This window comes from Neopsephotus bourkii, unplaced genomic scaffold (assembly GCF_033783945.1).
Source record: "Neopsephotus bourkii isolate Nb327-2 ecotype Australia unplaced genomic scaffold, CSIRO-AGI_Nbou_v1 NB_1542, whole genome shotgun sequence".
Classification (NCBI taxonomy): domain Eukaryota; kingdom Metazoa; phylum Chordata; class Aves; order Psittaciformes; family Psittacidae; genus Neopsephotus; species Neopsephotus bourkii.
In genome coordinates, this window is record NW_026902018.1 from 6,591,953 (window position 1) to 6,611,717 (window position 19,765).

General features: G+C 36.8%; 2 protein-coding genes across 5 annotated transcripts in view; both read right to left on the reverse strand.

The window, feature by feature from the left end:
* GNB1L (G protein subunit beta 1 like) overlaps window positions 1–8,363 on the reverse strand; it is a 67,089-nt gene extending 58,726 nt beyond the window's left edge. Inside the window, exon 1 of one of the 2 annotated variants that reach the window (XM_061370867.1) lies at window positions 4,749–8,363. The gene's annotated coding sequence lies outside the window, so the exon portion shown is untranslated. Of the gene's footprint in view, window positions 1–2,652; window positions 2,853–4,748 lie in introns of those variants that run through there. The other variant, XM_061370866.1, reaches the window with a different exon arrangement.
* Window positions 8,364–8,377: 14 nt separating this feature from the next.
* TXNRD2 (thioredoxin reductase 2) overlaps window positions 8,378–19,765 on the reverse strand; it is a 32,478-nt gene continuing 21,090 nt past the window's right edge. For 2 of the 3 annotated variants that reach the window (XM_061370862.1, XM_061370861.1), the window contains exons 12-17: window positions 19,483–19,619; window positions 14,058–14,153; window positions 13,719–13,811; window positions 12,415–12,486; window positions 10,953–11,050; window positions 8,378–8,698 (exon numbers count right to left, since the gene is read on the reverse strand). In XM_061370862.1, the coding sequence (XP_061226846.1) occupies window positions 8,575–8,698; window positions 10,953–11,050; window positions 12,415–12,486; window positions 13,719–13,811; window positions 14,058–14,153; window positions 19,483–19,619 (620 nt within the window). In that variant the 3' untranslated portion in view covers window positions 8,378–8,574. Of the gene's footprint in view, window positions 9,984–10,952; window positions 11,051–12,414; window positions 12,487–13,718; window positions 13,812–14,057; window positions 14,154–19,482; window positions 19,620–19,765 lie in introns of all 3 variants that reach the window. The other variant, XM_061370863.1, reaches the window with a different exon arrangement.

The window sequence follows — 19,765 nt, forward strand, 5'->3', positions numbered from 1 at the left end:
TGAAGAGTGACAAAGCAAGTCAGCCACGGACAGCCCGTGGGAGGCCAGAGGAAATGCACCATTAGTCAAAGCTGGAGGAAAAATAAAATGCGATGACAACTGGGCCATTCATGTGCTTCCCCTTCAAGGACTGACCAGACCCTTCGCAACTCAAAAGACTCAAGTATCAGCTCCTTTTTCTCTTCAGCCAAGCTAATGCGCACCGGCACAGTCTGAGAAACTCCCTTGTCACATTAATTCTTATCTTGTTGTTCTTGGCTACACTTCACTGAAATACAGTGAGGGAGAGTGCTTCAATTAATAATGTAGATCTAAGTGAACACCCCCTCCACTGTTCTTAGGCATCAACTCAATAGCTTAAAGGAAATGTTTGCCCAACTTGTGAACTTGGAAAATATTAGGACTTTCAGATCTAGAGCATAAGACACTGCAGTGGCCTCACAAGGATGTTTAAGCCGCACACATGGGACAATCCCATCATTCTAGGGTAACCTTCTGCACTTTGAGAATTTGCTACTCCATACAAAAATGCAAGACCATAGAGCTCTCAGTAACCACAGTGACAGAGGAGGTGGCCTTGCATTTCACAAGCAGATTTCTTCAGATGTTCCATTTTGCCACTGTCATGGAAACCCAGAGGCACCGTTGTCACAGCTTGTGAATCTGATGCGTTTTGTCATTAAAGAAAGATGTTGCCTTTCAGAAGGTCCAGCTGTAAACGCAAACGGTTGGTCTCTTATTCTTCAACTGGGATTATACCACAGCTAAGGACCAGACATATTTAGAACTACCTCCTCTAGAGTTAAAGCATTTCCAGATTTGGAAAGTACAAGGGAGTTCAAGAAAGATGCAAGCAGAAAATCCTGAAATGCCCTCTTACAAATACACTGGGCTCTTACCCTATCCAAAGTGAATTCATGTATTAACACCTAAACAGGGGTAAAAGTAGCTAAGTAAAACAGAATGAGCATCTCACAAAAAAACAGAACAAGAAAAATTCAAGGAGCAAGGAATAATACAATTAAATCCCTAATTAAGGATAAGAACCAAAGTCCTGACCTGAAATTTCAAGGTATCATGACATACGTAGAATGAATAAGGCCAGAAATCAATGCAAGCAAAGTCTGAAGTGTCAAGAGAACTTCTCCTTATTTTGCCTGTGTTTGAAATATGTCTAAGAAATAAACTGAATGTTAATTAAAGAGGCAAAAATCAAAAGCATTCCCATGATTCAATTAGATCCCAGTCTGGTGTAAATTAGATGAGTCAAAAAAACCCTTCCTTTGACACTCTGAGACCCACTTCTTGAGTCTCCAAAGCAGCCTGTATTCTTTAAATTGCTTCCTGTTATATGGTTAATAATTGTTGCTTTCTACATTATGGGAATCATTTATCTAAGCTAGCCAAATTGAACAGTGCTATCAGAATATGATATGATCACCCTACTGCTCAAACTACTGTGCCTAACCAGCTTCTTCCCAATTATTCAGGAGTCTCTTGCCAGCAGAACATCAGCTGACTCCATTTCTCTAGTAAAATGCCCGAGTTTCCTGATGTTTTCAGCTATGTTTGTACAAATTCCCTTTGTGTGAAGTTGAAAATTAATGCACTTCCTCTTGATCCTTTGAGAGAGACGAAAAGGAAGGTTATAAAAATAAAATAAAAATGCCCCAGCTCAGTCCGTTGTCCCAGTTGAACAAAGGTGTTTAAGTAAAAATTGCTGTGCATTACTGATTGCGTTACAAACTAAGGCGTCATGTACAACAGCTCATCCTCCTGCATAAAGCTAAAAGCTGATACATAACCTGTTGCTCTGACACAGTGTGAATAGAATATTGGTTGGCTGCATTATGGTTCATTCACACATTAGTAAGAGATAAAAATAAAACAAGCTTTCAATTCTGTTTTATCAGGAGCATGCCATGGAATAATGTATTTGGGTCTTGTCTCACAGGGAGCCTGCAAAGAAGGGAACATTTATTTATTTTCTTGATTCTTTGTTTAAAACCTGAAAGCTGTCTGTTTTCACTGTTTTCTTTCCCTTGGAATTTTATTTTACTGGAGTTACATAATATTCTAATAGACAAAGCCTGATCAGGTATGTATAGTCCTTTTGGTTTAGATTTGTTCTAGCTCTGTTACCAACTAGCTAATTCTAACTCTTCACACAGCCTTGAGAAAAAGAAGCCTCCTCGTGAAAGACTTACGAAGAGGGGTCGTGATGTTCAGTTTTATGCCGAAACAAGGAAAACCAAGCCTGATTTCCATGTTGCTTTAAAGGGAAAGAAGACGGAAAAAAATCCAACAGTCTTTCTGAAGGATCTGAAGAAAAACAGAGGAGGAGGTGCAGAAAGCATATCTTTATTGTTCATCTTTCATGAGTTTAAAAGGGTTTCCTTAAATTCTTGTACTAGTACATTGGACATACCACAAACTGCTGAGACTTTTACTTGGAAAAAACTTCCCCCACCCCCTCCTTGAAGATGCTGGTTCTGACAGGCTGCAACTCCCAAAACCTCTACCTAAGTAACAATGCAAAGCACCTTGTTCAAACAAGACTGGTCTCCATTCCACACTACCCCCCAGGGAATATCCACTTTTCTCTTCATACTATATCTTTCTGACTGATGCAATCAGATTCTGGAAACCTACCTTATTAGTTTATATTCCAGTTTCTTAGAGATGATGTTAATTTTCCATTGTAGGACCAGAAGAGTTTAGATGTGCTAATTTTGAAAACAACAACAACAAAAGACACATATAGTACCATGCTTAAAAATGGACTTCAGTGAACAGCAGTCCTTGCAAAGAAAGCCCAGGGGTAACAAAAAAAGACACTCTCCTAACTCCACCAGTGCTTGAAATGAGGTATTTTATAATTACAGGATGAATAAGTAAATATGCATTTTCTTACTTATTCACATGAGATATTCTGCTTCATTTCTACACTGGTTCACTGTACTAATTGCTTACTTCCTAGATCAGTGGTTTAGTACTAAGTCTTTATACTGCAATGGCCAAAGAGCTCCACTATGTCCATTAAAGATTAGATAATTTTCTTTTGTTTCCCACAGCAAATAAGTTCCCATTCATGTCCCAGACAGAATGTCAGTAGTTGGAATGGTGTTTTCTTAAGGTACATATAAGATTAAAGACTGAAATCAGATGCAGTGTTGCCACAGCCTTTGTAATATGCATGTTTTTCATGGCAAGATGATTGACAAGAATTGCAGTAAGGTGCTGAAGGGGATATTTCACCTGGCTCATCAAAACTCAATGTAGAGGATTAGAACTAAGACGAGTTGACAATACTGACTTTGAGTGCCACAACAGAAACATAATTAGCCCTTGGACATGTAGTGGACAGAAATACACCATTTTTTTTTAAATTAGTATCTGTTGCATGTTGTCCTGGGTGGGGGGAGGGGAAAGTCTGTTCTGCTCCTTCCTCTTTTGCCACTAAAATTCAAGCTTGGCAGTAGAATAAATGCTTGCAAACCCAGCCTTTCTTCTGGAAGAACATCAGGAAAACTTCGTGCATAAAACTAAAAAACCTCTCTTAAAAGTGAGCACACAGATCTGAAAGAATGAAAAAGTCAATGAATTTTATACAAGTTTACTTACTGCAAAACAAACTGTCTGCACTATGCTTATTAAAGGCATATTTCATTGCCTAATCATAGATGTCTATTGTACCTTTTATGTTTTGAATCATAATTGCAGTCTGCTCCCCAACTGTAATAATGAAAGACATTTTGGCATATGCTTCTATTGATTCCCCTTTAACAAAGCACTTAAGACATACTTGCATCCCACTGAAATTAATGGGTAACGTTAACTTTGAATACATTGATTTCACTGGGATTTAGACAAATGGCAATTTGTATGGGCAAAAAATTGCCTACTTTGTTGGACAGGCATGAGCCTCTGAAGAAAAGCCTTCAAACTCAGAAGTCTGTACATGCAACTGTTCTCATTAGAAATACACTGCACTATAGCACCTATGTTTTTATCTGAATAACTGTGCTAGCAAGCAAACAAACAAAAGTGTATCTGCTGTACTGAAATATCTTTTCCAGCCCCTGGTCTGGAATGATCTAAACTGCAGAAACATTTTCCGTAGTTATAATGACATATAGTGCGTGCATAGATGGGAAAAAGCAAAACTTAATTGTACATAACACTTCAGCATCGAGAACAAGCTACCGTTAAGTATAATGTAAATAGTGCAGTATATTCAGCTCCAGAGAAGGGCCATGAAGATGATCAGATGGCTGAAACACCTCTCCTATGAGGTGCTCGTAAGAGCTGAGGTTGTTCAAGCTCGTGAAGAGGGTGCACATTATAGCAGACTTCCAGTACAAAAAGGGAACTTACAAAGAATGCTGGAGAGGGACTCTTTACAAGAGCATGTAGTGCTAGGAGAAGGGGAAATGGCTTTAAACTGAAAGAGGGTAGATTTAGATTAGATTTCAGAAGTTCTTTACTAGGAGGGTGCTGAGGCGCTCGCACAGGGTGCCGAGAGAAGCTGTGGCTGCCCCATCCCTGGCAGTATTTGAGGCCAGGTTGGCCGGGGCTTGGAGCAACGTGGTCTAGTGGGAGGTGTCCCTGCCTGTGGCAGGCGGTTGTAACTAGATGAGCTTTATGCCCCTTCTATCCCAAACCATTCTATGAATCTACGATTAAGCAGTACATGAAAATAAGGAATAATAACAAAAATTAGGACTTATGCTTACCTTTTTAGGCACTGTTTCTAGCTATCCTAATAAGATAGAACCTGCAATGAAATATTCCAGAAAATTAAAAGAGATTAAAAATGCAAAAGTAAAAATGCCTTTAAATATAATAAAGTCAATATTCCTTCTCAGCATGAAATCCGAGGCATATACTGAGGTAATATTAAATTAGCCTGTTTCAGAAGCTCAGCATCACCAGACTTAATGGGAACTTCTCATTAAAATAAGTTGATTTAAAGAAATAAAATTGACATGAATTCAAACAATGTAGTCCCTTTCTTTTCTGACAGAGAAGTTTCCCAGTGTTTTAAAATACATTTTGCTAGGCATTTCCCAATTCATTTTCCAACACTTTTTCATAGCAGTACCCATAGCTATTAATTAGCTGTGCTGCAATGCTTTCTTTCCACTACATGTTCTAGTTTAAAACTGAAAGTGAATAGGTACTGTCCAATACAGTATATAGTCCTGTGCAATATCCTGACTGCACAGTATTTCAAAGGAGTTTATCTTGCCAAATCTTCAAGAAGCATGTCAGCACATATGGACTGTGAAAATACCTGTTAGACCTCATTAGCAGGAATAAACAGGAGAGTATTTGAAACCACACTTACCAAGCCTAGAGATTCTCTTAGTTGAAATTTAAAATAAGGTCATCCAGCCTGAAATAATCTTCATGGCTATTCAGTTTACACATCAGAGAGTTATCAACATCTCCTTATTAAAAGGTCTATCTACTTCGTTTCCTTAACAAATATTTCAACCAAGAGAAACAGTGTTAAGATCAAAAAGGAAATCTTTTGCCAGCATAAGTCATATAAACAAAATCTAATAAATACATTCAAGCACTTACTAGAAAAAGATATCTTTATTAATTCATTAATTCACAACACAATAAATATTGAGATTGTACATATGAGGGACCCAGTAACACTCAGACTTGTTTGCACCACGGGGTGGTTTGACAAACAAGCCCTCATCGGCTGGCATCCTGAGAAGAAGCCTGACTAAATTTTCGGATTTCTTTTTTAACGTGCTCACATGTAGTCAGTAATTTGCACTGCACATCAGCCATTTCAACTGGTATCTGTCAGGCTTTAAAAAAACAATTCTTAAGGACCATCCCTAGTGAATCATTCAGGAAAAAAAGCACAATCACAGTAATTGTCATTATTCTGTCTTGATGTTGATGCTGACATTAGGGTTGTATAAGTGTGAATGTATGTTTAGTTTTACACTGGGGGCAACAATTTTTTCCACTAAATGAGTAACAGAACTAGGCTGCTGTTCAAGATCCAGGATCAATTTTCATGCAGACCACTCAGCAGTTCTAAAATGAATACAGTTCTATTACTCCTGAGAATGATGACATGCCTTAGTTTCACACCCCACATACACTGAGGGTATGTTTCCTTGAGATCTCTTTACTTGTTCTCCCAAATCACTATTTGGAACTTTATGATGAATTAAGTTAACTCGTCTTTCCATTGATTTGTCTGTAGCAGCAGACTCTTCAGTCTGTTGGATGCACTGGTAAGACAGAGAAGACAAGCAGCTGACACACAGTAAACACCAATTAGGGGTACAAAAGGAATTGTAATAGGCAATCACTAGGAAAAAAATAATCTTGCATGCATACACATTACAGTTAAGTCAGAAGTGGGATGTTTCTGTCTCTGTAGGCTGCAATGCTCAGAATCTCAAAGTTTTGAAATATTAAGTTTTAAAAAAGCTCAATTTACTATGAACTTTAAAAAAATATTTATATATAAACAGCTGGAAAAGCTAGTAGGGTTTTTTTTTAGCAGCAACATACTCAGAAGGTCTTTAATAAGGGAAATTAACTTCTGAATGCACAGGTATGCACACATTTTTAACTGTATAAGATATAAATTTTTCATCATTTCTTCTAATGGCAATTGCAATATTCAGGCAGTGTTTCAACAACACTTCCACTCAAAAGGCTTCTTTATTCAACTACAACCTTATGGATAACTTCACAGATGAAAAATAGCATCAGCAGACCTCATAGGGAATGCCATCTGCAGTCAAATTGTATCACTTCTTCCTGTTTTATGGACCAGAAATACGGACCACAAATCAGGAAACTTTCTAAAGAAAGCATTTAAGATTTCTTTTGTTGTTAAGTCAGAACAAATCTTTAGAAAAGCAGTATTCTATTATCAGTGACAGTGTGACAAATGCTGTTACATCACATTTTAGAAGGAAGTTCTGATCACTATTTGTCTAACAGCTTCTCAGTTTTACTATGATTTCTTTATCATAGTAAAAAAGATACCACCCTTGAAAGAAACCAACCATTTGTCTGTGTTGCATGCTGCAGCAGTGAAATGGCAATCAAATTAAAATTAGCAAATATATACACAGCCATCAGACTTTTCTTCTAAACTGTGCAACAAGCAGGATAGCTATGGAACTATCAAATTCCACACACAAAAACACCGATATGAATTAACTGCAAAAAGGATACATTTGTTTCACCTCAAACTGATCTTTTACTACTGTAAAGGGTGCAAGAAATATATGACTATGCATATAAAATGTTGACAGCTGCAACTTGGACTGAAAATTTACTGCAGTTTAGTTTGTGTTTGCCTTTGTCAGGCTACTTTTTAACCGAGTTCTGCAAAAGAAGCTTCACCATCAGATTTCTGTTTCTTCATTGCTACATATTAGCCAGCATCTCCCCCTTCTGGATAACAGGAACATAAGCAGAAATTTGCAACAGATCAGTGCTTTCTTATTCTGGCCAATACTTAAAAAAACAAGTTTGCAGCTATTTATTTTCTGTCTTTATTCTGAGCAGGACTATTTCTTTTCTAGATCATTGTTTAACATAGTTCCCTTCAGTAACATGTTCTATTAAAGCCTGATCTAAATCCATTCGGAATCAGCATCCACCTCATCAGTGAGAAAATCTTAAAAACCAACCAACAAATATATCACTGTGTCGGCCAGATTCCCACATCCTATAAAACATAATATGTGGCATGAATTGGATTATTGGCTGTTTTGATTCTACTTGTCAGCATTGCTTAAAATATGGTGTTCAAGCAATAATTTGTGAGATGTGTCAATGTGAACTGAATTAGAAACTTCAAAAGTAGGCAGAGAAGTCACCATAAAATTCAACTTTTTTCTTTAACACCTCTGAGCTTATTCATTCTCAGCCATCACCATAATGTTATGATCAGGCTGCCACTGATTAATCCATTGGGATTCATCCAGTAGCAGCATAGCTTCAGTGTTAAGTGATTTTCTATTAAATATACATACTACGTTTTAAAGAAAATCCCAAAGATGATTGCTAGCCCACTGTTACATAGTCTGGGAACTTGTTCCTACTACTGAGTACAGCATCTCAGTGTTCAAGATTAGGAGTAATGAACTATCCAAGCACTCAGGAGAAAGTCTCATGGCCAAAATTCTAAGGGAGGCCCTGTCAAGCTCCTAGGATCTGTATGAATATTACGTGAGATGCTTCTGTTGGCAGTCAGCCATGCCAACAGAAACTCAAATGACAAAGGCTTCATTTGTAGATGGCCTCAGATGTCAATGGCTTCAGTTATATTTACATATATAAACCTGCGATTATTCCTGGCTCCAGAAAGAATTTGTTACAGCAGGACTGAATTGGTTTTAGAACTGTGATGGTGTGAGGACAATCTAGCTGAAAAAGAAAGCTGTTTACAGGGAGAACAAGAAAAGATTCCTGGAACTTGAACCATTAAAACTGTTCCTAACTCTAAGTGCCCCTTTTCTTTACAAATATATTTTGTGCTTTTTTTCCTTCTTTCCAGAGATGGCATTTTTAACCTCAGCAGCCTGTAACTGTTGCATCCAAGCCAGAACGCTTTGTAATGTGCAACTTGGTAACTTCTTCAGCACAGGTAGGGTGAATGCCAACTGTCTTCATTAGCTGAGGATATGTAGCACCACATCTACAAAATAAAAAACAAACCAAAGATTCACAAAGTCAAACACTATTCACCTGAAGCAGCTAGAATGTCCTAAGACATCAAAGTAATTCTGCTCTTATCCATTTTATCAGAAGAGGAGTTCATTTATTCTTCAAACAATGCTGTCTGTTATTTCTCAGGCACTTACACAACATTTAAACACCCAGCTTCACAACACTGTTAGGTAGGGAAGAACTGTCGTAAGAGTTGAGACAGAGAGAATTAAGCAATTTATCCCAAGTCACAACTGAGCCTATGGCAAAAGCATGTGATACAACAGCAGCCTTCAGCTTTTCTTGTACATACATGTGTGTTTCACTAACTCCGACTCCAGATGGAAAAACACACATATACACACAGAGGAAGAAAATCATAATTAGGACTGCTGGAAAGAATCTGCTGAAGGAAGTAATACCAGAATATTCTTCCATGATCTTAGAGAAAGTCTGGTGCTTAAACTGAAATTATCAATAACATAAGTAGAAGGAAAAAGTCTTTCTTTGAAAAAAACAAAACAAAATCCCACCAAAAAACCTGGAGCTAAAATTCCGCTAGCTTAATTCCTTTACGTGTCCAATAACATTCTTAGACTTCATGACTTTCCTTCAAGCTGCTATTCCTGGCAGGTCATACTGTAAGAATAGCTAAAATGGCCCTAAACTTAAGAATAGTTTCAAGCTCTCTATAGAATAATGTTCTCTCCTTCTACAAAATACAGAGAAGGGTTCTGTCTTCATAGATGTCTTCTCCTCCTACATCCAGAAAAGCACCAACAAGCAAAAAATTGCTGCTAAGCACACATTACTGGAGTGCTAAGTGGGGAGGGGAGATGGAAAGTCATCCTTTGGAGAGGCTGAAGTAAGACCTAACATTTGACAAAGGAAAACAGCAGCTCTTATAGTGGGTGTTCCACATTGAAAACCCTGGATTTGTGAAATACAATAGAAACCAATACAAGAATCTGACCTGCTGAAAACCTCTTACTGTGGCTAAAGTTTTAATTTCCCTCAGGCAAGGCAGAAAAGCACTCCAGTTTCATGTGCTTCCTTTTCACTGGTTATTTTGGATAAAACTTCAAAACAATGACATCCTAAAAAATGTAGTTCTAGAATCTATACCACTGGCAATTAATGGACTACAAACACATGTTGAAAATGTGTACTGAGGGCACACTGCAATCAGTGATTTCCAAGATACTTCTCACATGATACTTGCGGTCCTGCCTTCTTAATCCTTTCTGCTTTTCATTTATGCTAGTCACTCACAACTGTAAGACTAAAACTGCAATAAAATGATGATATTTAGGAAAATGAACGTACACCACAATTAGGGTTGATTTCTTGTGTCCCAGCGTACTTTCTTCAAAGAGGAGTTAAAAACTATAATTTAGTAACATAAATATACAAATCAACATTTCTGAAGATGTGAATCAGCATTAAGAAGGGAAATATAAAAACAAATAAGAAGTAATTGTAGCACACAAGAAGCATAGTAGGAATTCTCTATTTAACCAGACAGGACCCAGAATCATTCCTTATTCCTTCAAAGGGAGAACTTTCATGTTAATATTTGAGTAATATCAAACAAGGTCAAGTCACAAAGGTTCATCTACTTGGGTAAGCTTGTTACTGCAATTACCAGATAGCTCCAGACAAAAGCATCTCTCCTCTTCTATCAGCCTACAGAGGTTTCTTTCTTACCTTACCACGTTACTGTTAGCTTATAACCCCAAAAATATAAAAATTCATGCAAGTCCTTGCTGAGCTTTTGATGAGCAATGGCTGTGCACGTTTAAAGATGAGATTAAGAAAGAAAATGATTGGCAGGAATAAAGAAAGGGTTTTTTTGAAGAGCAAAAATATCCTTTTAAAGAAGTGACTTGCAAAACTATATGGTGATTTCCTATCCTGCACACAGAATGCAAAAGAAGCTACACTCTGAGAAAACTTATATTAGTAAGTTAATGCACAGTTTTATTTTTTGCTTTAACTATATAAGCCAACAATATATTTTCCTCAGTTGCTCCTTAACTATATCCAGTATTACAGTAACTAAATCCAGTACAACTTAATGAAGAACTGCAGTATTTTTAGTGAAAATATGTGCAATTCTACATAAAAGTAACAAAAATCATGGATTCTTTATAGTGTTGCCAAAACTAGGCAGCTATCTTTTATAATCTTACAATAACTTAAAAAGCAGGCTTTAGAAGTTAGAGACATTCTTTTGTACTTACTTGATTCCAAGAGCAAATCCTTGAATAACTTCGCCTGCATTTGGTCCAATGAAATGAAGGCCAAGTATTCGTTGCTCTCTCTCTCGTAAGCACACCATCTGAAAACAATACATTACATAGAGATCTTTTCTTAGAACATTTAAAGATAAGGCATAAAGTTGAATTAAATGGAACTGAAGTGCCCTGAGATCCTAGTACAGCTGTTTACTCCAGTGTGCCAAGAACTTACGCACTTGCTTAAGACTTACTGACTTCAATAGGTTTTATGCTTGTCGTTAAGCACTTTCCTGAATCAAAGCTTTATTGATGTATTTCTTTCAGACTTCTGGGAGCCACTGACAATGACAATTTGTGGTAAATTGCATATTTTGTTGTCTGTCATTTGTATGAAATCCTCAAAATACCTTCTGTAGTCTAGTAACCAGACTAGTGTTATTTTGACACTGAGTGGCTACCTTAGCAATTCTCCAAGCCCGTGCACTTACTCTCACTAGCTAACCAACTGTATTTCCAAAGATGACCACTACCAATTATAGAATATTTTGTGCCTTTTTGATTCAGTCAGTAAACACAGCAGGATGTTTGGTGAGATACATTCACCACATCAGCCACATAACCTAAAAAGGAGTCAAGGCTTGGAAGCAGCCACAGATGAAGGTGAGTTAATAAGTATCTGGGAGGGCCTCATTCACTTTTATTAGAGAACTTAATGAAAACTGGTTAGTTCTTTTAAGTACACCATCTTTATAATTATGAAAAGAAAGTCAGTCTCTCCCTTTGTCCACTCATCAAGCACTAAATCATCGCTAATCTAATAGGTTCTGTTGTTCAGTAAGGGCTTGGGTTCTTTCATTAGAAATCCCAGGAACAGCAGCAATCTTGACATGGTTCTTTAAATATCAAGGAGTTTAAAAGATAAAACCCTCTTGCAATAGAGTTTGAAACTCTCAAGTTTAATGTCTGTTCATGTGTTTTGGGAGTTTAGTAAGGACTATATTCAGTATCATCCACCAATTTTTATGCTATTACTACTTTACCCTCAAATATTTAATTTAATTGGCATAATTTAAAGGGAATAGCTAAAAAGTAGCATCACTTTAGTTGCACTGGTACTTGGGACAGTTAAGGCAAGCTACTAAGGCATTTACATAAATCACATGTGAAAAAATATAATTAGAAAAACTGGAATATTTATTAACATCTTAAAAGCAGTTCAAAGATGGTATCAATCAACAGAATGTCAGCTCTGAAAGATTCTAATACTTGTAAAGCAATTTTAATATGCAGAAGGATATGTAATGAATATTAAACACATGAAGTTTGACAAAAGAGACAGGTTGCACCAAGAAAATATTTCATCCATCTTGAGTGGGGGTTTTTTTGCCAAACAGTCCTCCTCAAAGATGGCTCTACCATATCTCTTGTTTTCAGTTAAAAGCAAGTTAAAGCTCACAACACTCACTTTTATATAGCATTGAGTTGCATCTCTTTCAGCCACTGTAAACTCCAAAGGTTTATAATACGCATGGTATACCTGGTAGGGAAAACAATAACATTTTGTGTTAGAGAGTACTATTATGTAAAAAACTGCTATTTAGTATTATAATGACTATTATTATGACACATCTATAATGTTGTAGAAAAAAATGATTTATTTACAACCTGTTCATTATTTTAAGGAAAAATGTGGAAAACACAGAAGTTTAACACAAAACTTTCTCACAGAACCATTAGATTAAAAACAAACTGAAAAAAAGTTCACAAATAATCATGTTACTCAAACCAGTGTCCCAAATTAGAAGTGTTAGTTTGCTCCTTTTCCCAAAAATTTAATACTTTGCTTACTGAAAATAATGCAAGCCAAGAAACTTACCATATCTATAATAATGTATGTGACAAGACAACCTGAACTGTAAGTTTTGCATTCTGAATACTAAATACTTATTTTTATATTAAATGCTTTGCCTGGGGCTCCAAGCTAAATCCATCAGCTGAAATTGCTTTCCAATATATACATAACAGGAGCACCTTATGACACACACACATTGATTACCTGCCTTAATCAACTGAGAACAAACCAAGATAAGAGTTCTGGGACAGATCTTTTAAGTATAAACTGTATTTCAGAATCATAAAAGACAAAACTAATAACTGACTGGACAGGAACTAAACTGTTGCATATTGTATTTCCAAAGCTAACCGAGTCATTTGCTGACAGTCTTTTTGATGAGTGAATAAAGGTAATACAACATAGTTTTTCAAGGCTGACTTGTTTGAATTTTGCCTTACTATATAATGCTTGTGAATTTCTTCATCACAAGTATCACAATCTCATTCTTCACATCAGAGGGCTGGGTGTGAATATATGCCATAATGGATTTCTTCCTCAATATGCAACACTCAGGCATATTCTATCAAGACATCATAGCCATGAAGACACTTAGCAGCTTGTGTGAATATTTCTGGTGACATCCCACAGATTTAGACTAAAGAATGTGACCAGCAATTCTGACAATTAAAAGGAACATAACCAATATTTAATGATGCTGCAAATATAACTTACTAAAATGTCAGCGAGTTTAAAACTGTCACACCCTACCAATTTTAAGCTCACTAGGTAACAGCTTCCATTGTGACCTGCTGCAATACTTTCAAAGACCTGAGCGTTTCTGAAGACACCAACTCCTTAACTGCAAACATAATACTTTGCCTGACACAACAATGAAACTTCTGATACCAGTTATACAATTAAAAATGCTTTCATACCTCAATATTATCTGATCCATAAGACTGCACAGCTGCTTCTTCTGACAATCCAACACAACCATATTCCAAGGGAGTGAAAACTGTGGTAGGTACCTATTTAAGAGGAAACAGTGTTACTGTTGAACCATATGAAGCATGCAAAAAGGGAAACTTCTGCATGTCTGAGAAGTGTAGCTCTATCACACACGTCTACTTTGGCTACTGTAAAAGCTAGATCCCAGATTCCAGAGGACAAAATGTAATTTCTTTAAAGATGCATAAATTAAAAAAAAAAAAAGTAGTAAAAAAAAAATAAATTTAGGTTTGGCTTTTATTATTGAAAAGAAGAAAACAACTCACATTGTCATAGTCCATCAATTCTGAAGACTGGCCAAAAAGACGCCGAGCCAGCAGTTTTCCTGCGGTTATTGCTGTGGGTGTTAATTCAGGACGGCCCTAAGAAGAGAGCACAAAGCTTTGTTTTAACTAAGAGAGAAGTAACATCCAAGGATTTCTCCTGGGACAATAGTCAGAAGAAGGCCAAATCTTTGGAATTTCAGCCTGGTAGCCAGGGCTCCAAACAGAGAAGGAAGTAATAATTTCTGTCCAAACATGCTTTTAAGTCTCCAAGTTCAGTATCTGTCTTAATGGGGAAGTGTGTGGGGGGAAACAAATGCCATGAATGTGTCAAAACCTTGTATCTTATCATGTCACCTCTGGAAAAGCAGAGGATATTCATATGCTAACCATTCAATTCCCCCTTTCTTTTCATAGTAAGCCATCAAGAAATTTTTCAGATGGTCTTTTTAAAGCAGGAAAAACCTAGAATAAAGCAACAGTGGTTTTATAACATCAGACCTCTTAAAAAAGTTGTCTGACACATTTTTCCAGAACAGAGGCTCAAAAATTAGCTATTTGTAGGTATTATGACTGACTTCCTATGTTGGTCCTGGATTAGAGAAATGGAACACTACTCTCTTAGCACTGCAACTATAAGTTGAGTTTGTCCCAGTCTCAGGCTCTGGTATTAAAGAGAGGCTTGGACTGCTACTGGCAAATGCTAACTTTCTGTAAGTGAGAAATGGAATGATAACAGGATATGATCAGGACATGGTCCAGTTCAAGCCTTGAGTCCTACCTACCTTTTATATCTAAAGAAAACTATGCAGTGTGCCAGAACCCTTATTTTGAGTGCTGGCACAATACCATTGGAGCATCAGAACTCCAGTGCTAAACCTAAGGATGCTGGAAGTTTTTGCTAATTCAAATAGGCATTTTCATAGGAATGTTTTGTAGTCCAAGGAAGAGCAGTCCATGCAAATTAGTAAGACATAACAGATTTTATAAGTCTTGTAAAAAGCATTATTCAAGAATTCATCTATGACACATCATTAAGATGCTTGTCTGAGATGATGAAAGAAGTTGCAAATCTAGAAGGAATGATGTAGAAACATAAGACAATTGTAACTGAGAAAGATCTTTGTGGGACAACATAGAATGCTGTGTAAAATGTGTGAAGTATTGATTCATACAGGTGCTATCTAGACACAAAGCTCATCACTCTCTTGCATCTGGAAGTAGTAATCCTATAAATCCTCCCCAGTAAGTAATCCAATAAGCCCTCAAAAATAGTCTCCAGCAAAAACTAAAGTAAGGATTCCCCCAGCACACACATTCAAGTTTTTCAACCATTTTTTTTCATTATCCTGAAGGTTTTTAGTGTTTACTGGAATCCATTCCTCTTTCCCAGCTTACCTTTTTCTTTATGTTGCTACGTAGATTCTGTACATGGTATTAGCTACCATGTATGTCATGTACCATACATATTAATGTGCATTTATGGTTTTTTATATGTATTAATAACCACTTAATTTAAAAATTCCTTTGCAAAAAACCAAACTGAAACATTATGTCTAACCCCATAACAGAAACTACAATTCTAATTGTTAATGAAGACTAACCTGTTTTTCCCCACAGTTTATGACAAACCACAACACTGCAAATCTATCCCTTTTTTCACCTTTAGATCCATCAAGTTATGTTTTTTCAAATCCAACATTCTGACTTTCAAGTCTGTAAATGTCATTTACCAGATGAAATTTGCCATTTGTTTTTTCTTATCCACATTTGCCCGAAACATGGCTGCCAATCATTTCTGTAGCAGGAAATACAGATGTTGTTTTGGCATTCCAGAAATGAATAGAAGATTGGAACGAGAGATAAAACTGTGAAAGCACTGCCATGCATTCCATAAAACCCAACTAATTACTAAAACATCCATGCAGATAAAGCCCAATTTCTCATAAACAATGACTTAAAGACCTTCCTTGGTAAATATTTGAAATGAACATTCACTTTGCAGTCATGTGTAGAACTACTCTGCTGATTATTATGGGTATGAGTTGTTCCTAAGAACCCTCCAATGTATTATACATTTAAACGAGATGACTCCTAAGAGAGTTTAAAAAGCTTTGAAGTAATGTGTATTTGTTCTAACACAACTTTTTTTTTGGTCTCATTTCTATTCAAAGCAACATACTGTACATTCCACCTTCTCTACACATCTTTGTTATAACACCCTTTGAAATATGACAGATGTATAGTGGCATGACCATATGATAAACCCCCTTCTGAGAACTTCTCTATAGTTTTGTGCTATGCTTTTCAACAAGAATACTACTGGAGAAAGAATTTTAACACAAAGCATTTATATCAGCACTGAAAAAAAATTAAAACTAAAATTCCAGCTTGATCTTCCTCATCCTGATCACAGAAGATGAAAATGTCTACATGCAATTTCACCTGTTAATTGAAAATAATATTTTACCACAGCTTGAAAAACTTTTTTGAGACAAAGCAACTGACCTCTGGAATGGGGTTTTTTCCCCCCTTTTCTCCAAATGAACAGCTTGGATAACATTAGGATTCCATTTGCCATACAAGGGTGCAACAGGACACCCATGCACACATAGTTTCCCACTTGTACCAGATGGGTATGACTCGCAAATGAAAACAGTCATTCTGAGCATTCACCTTTCTCCTCTCACACTCCCTTTCCAGCCAGGGCACTCAATTAAAACAAAAAAAAAGGACTTCTTGCTATTTGGTAGCAGTATGGTGCCTATTCATGTGACATGGTAAAGGAGGGAGGAGAAGGGCTTGAGAAGTATTTGCAAAGGTATGAGCAATAGCACTTCATGGTACCAAAGAGAATCTAACAGGGAGAGAGCAGAGCAAAGAGAAATCTTGAACAAGAACACTGCTGGGAAAAAAAAAATCTTACTCTTATAATCAATATTAAGAATATTAAGAAGCTCATACACAGGAAACAAGATTCGCCTTCCTGATCTCTTTTGATAGGTCTCACCTAGAAAGTATCATATACCAAGCTCTACAGCTTTGTGGTTCTTAGCACACTTGATTCTATTGTGTATTTTCTTTGAGATACGCACCAGTACAGAACTTTCTTTCACTGCTGGTCCCCATATCAATGAAATTAACTATCTAAATTAATTCTGCTAAAAAAAATTAAAGAATTAAAACAAACTTTATTGCTTAGCAAGTGGAATTCGTGGCTTACACTGTACTGGAGTCAGATAACAGCAATAATTTCTTCTATCTTTAAGCTCTATTAATGCATTGTGATTTCTTAAATTCCCTGCATTAAGCCCATATGCAGATAAAAGCATAAGAAAATACTTCTCCAGAGCACTGATTTAACTGCAGTTTTCCCCAGTTCACTGTCACTCAGTATAAAACTATGTTGCTGTTTTAAACACTTACATTTTGAAGTGCCTATTAAACAACTTACATTCAAATCTGCACTAAAAAGGGCAAAAGCAGGAAAAGGAAATCCAAATTTTAACAACAAAATGAAAATGACAAATAAATGAAGACCTGATTTTTTAGATCCAGAGTAGGAAAGAGAAGAGCATCCTGCTTCCAACTTTATATTTCTTACTTAACTAAATCCTCAAATGGCAGAAAACAAAAAGCACCGAAAAGGAAATGACTTGCCCAAAATAACACTGCAGATTGGCAGCAAAATCAGCATCAGCATCCAAGGCCCTGCCAGCACTGCCTCTAATAACTGCTTCTTGGATTAAATTAAAAAGAAAAGTTTGAAAAGCAGGAGGCCTAACCAAGGCATGTATCAGGGACAAGTAGGTGTAGGAGGTCACTGTGAGCAGAAAGAGGGCTTCAGGAAATAAGCCAGAGCAAGAAGTGACAAGTACAGCAGAGGGAACCTGCATGTTAAGTGAAAAGAAAGGAGAGGAACTGCACATAATCCCAAAGCTCTGAGTGGCTGGACTGGACAGAGAAGCTGTGGAGAGTAAAAACAAAATGGAGAAATAGCTGAGCAGGAAAAAGTTTTAATTCAGTTTAAAAGGAAATGGCAAGTCATTCGCATGAAGATGGAGACAGACAGGAAGAAACACATGTCTACACAGAGGGGAAGAGGTCATCAGATTTATGAGATGGCAGTTCCAGAGTTCAGTCAGAAATGTGCAGCACTATTCCCAAGACATTATGTAACCTGTTGCATCTCTTCAAAAACTCAGAGCACCTGTAGGGTTTGGTGAGAGACCTTTAAAAGATTTTAAACATTGCAGAATGAGAAATCTTTAAAGGATCTCTCAAATTATACTATATATGGTGTCTGGATATCACTACAGTATTTAGATTTACCAGACTTTCAAAACAGATGCCTTCACTATACCAAAACCAGTCTTGATAGGAAGGCATGTGCTTAATTCCACTAAGTTCAAAAACAGGTGAAAGAATTCTGTATTTTGCAATGTCCACTTTCTAGATTCTACATATTGCCCTGATTTTTCAGGAACAGCAGGCACCTGATGAAAACATCCTCCTGTAACAGTGCAGTTTGGAATCCAGACAAACACTATTTATGAAGACAACGTTTGAAGATGCCCCAGCTTACAGTAGATACTCAGAGTTCTTCTGTAAACTTAAAGTTGGGGGATTTAGAAGTATTTAAGTGCACTTTGATCAGGACAAGGAACTGTTGTCACAAACAACTGTAGATTATCAACAGCACTGGATTAAGGCCACATAATTCTGGCTTTGCACCTATAGTAAGTAAATAATTTTGCTCTTGTTATAATGTACCTTCCTTTAGGAAAAAACCCAAACCATCAAAGGACAACAAATAAACAAAAAAACCCAAACCAAAACACCACACCTCACGTTTACTTGTTATAATAATTCATAAATCATGAACAGAAGTAAAATGCATTTAGTATTTGCAGCAATTAGTTTTTCTTATTCTAGAGGAAGACACTTTACAGTCAGAAGCATTTTGTGTCAGGCAGCAGAAATGCTGTCTTGGGACTAGTGTCAATTAGCCTCCAAAATACTAGAAGAGGAACTTGTCATGGTCATTCCAAGTAAGTGTATTCCGCTTCAGAAGGTAAAAGCTGCTTTCACTCAGCAGTCACAGGCATTATGAAGTCATACATCTGAAGTGATAAAAACATTATTAGAAAGATAATTGAAGCGATAAAGACATTATTCTTAGCCTCTGACCAATAATGCATTCCCTGATAAACATCAGTAATAATAAGTAATGCTGAAATACTTCACAAGATCCATATGAAGGAAATTACTGACCCAGGTGGCTGGCATAAACACTACAGCTCTGCAAAATGAAAAGAGCAAAACATGAAGATATATGCTAGAGCATGACGATGTCTGGGGACTAGTTATTAGTCAGGAACAAAGTTGGCTTCCTGTTATTGTAAAATAGTTTATGTAGACTCGGTACCTCTGTTATATCTCCAATTGCATAAATGTGAGGAACAGAAGTAGCTTCACTGGCATCAACAATGATCTTTCCAGTTTCAGAATTAGTTTTCACTCCAACTGCATCCAAGTTGAGAGTTTTAACATCAGGGGCTCGGCCTTAAGAGGGGAAAAAAAGAAAAAAGGTAAAAACTGTTGTAAAACTTCAGCAGTCTTAATCGAGAAATCTGGGATCCTCCACTGTAGCTTTCCTAGAATTTTGTGCTATTTGACCGTCCAGGCAGAAACATGACAAAACTGATCTC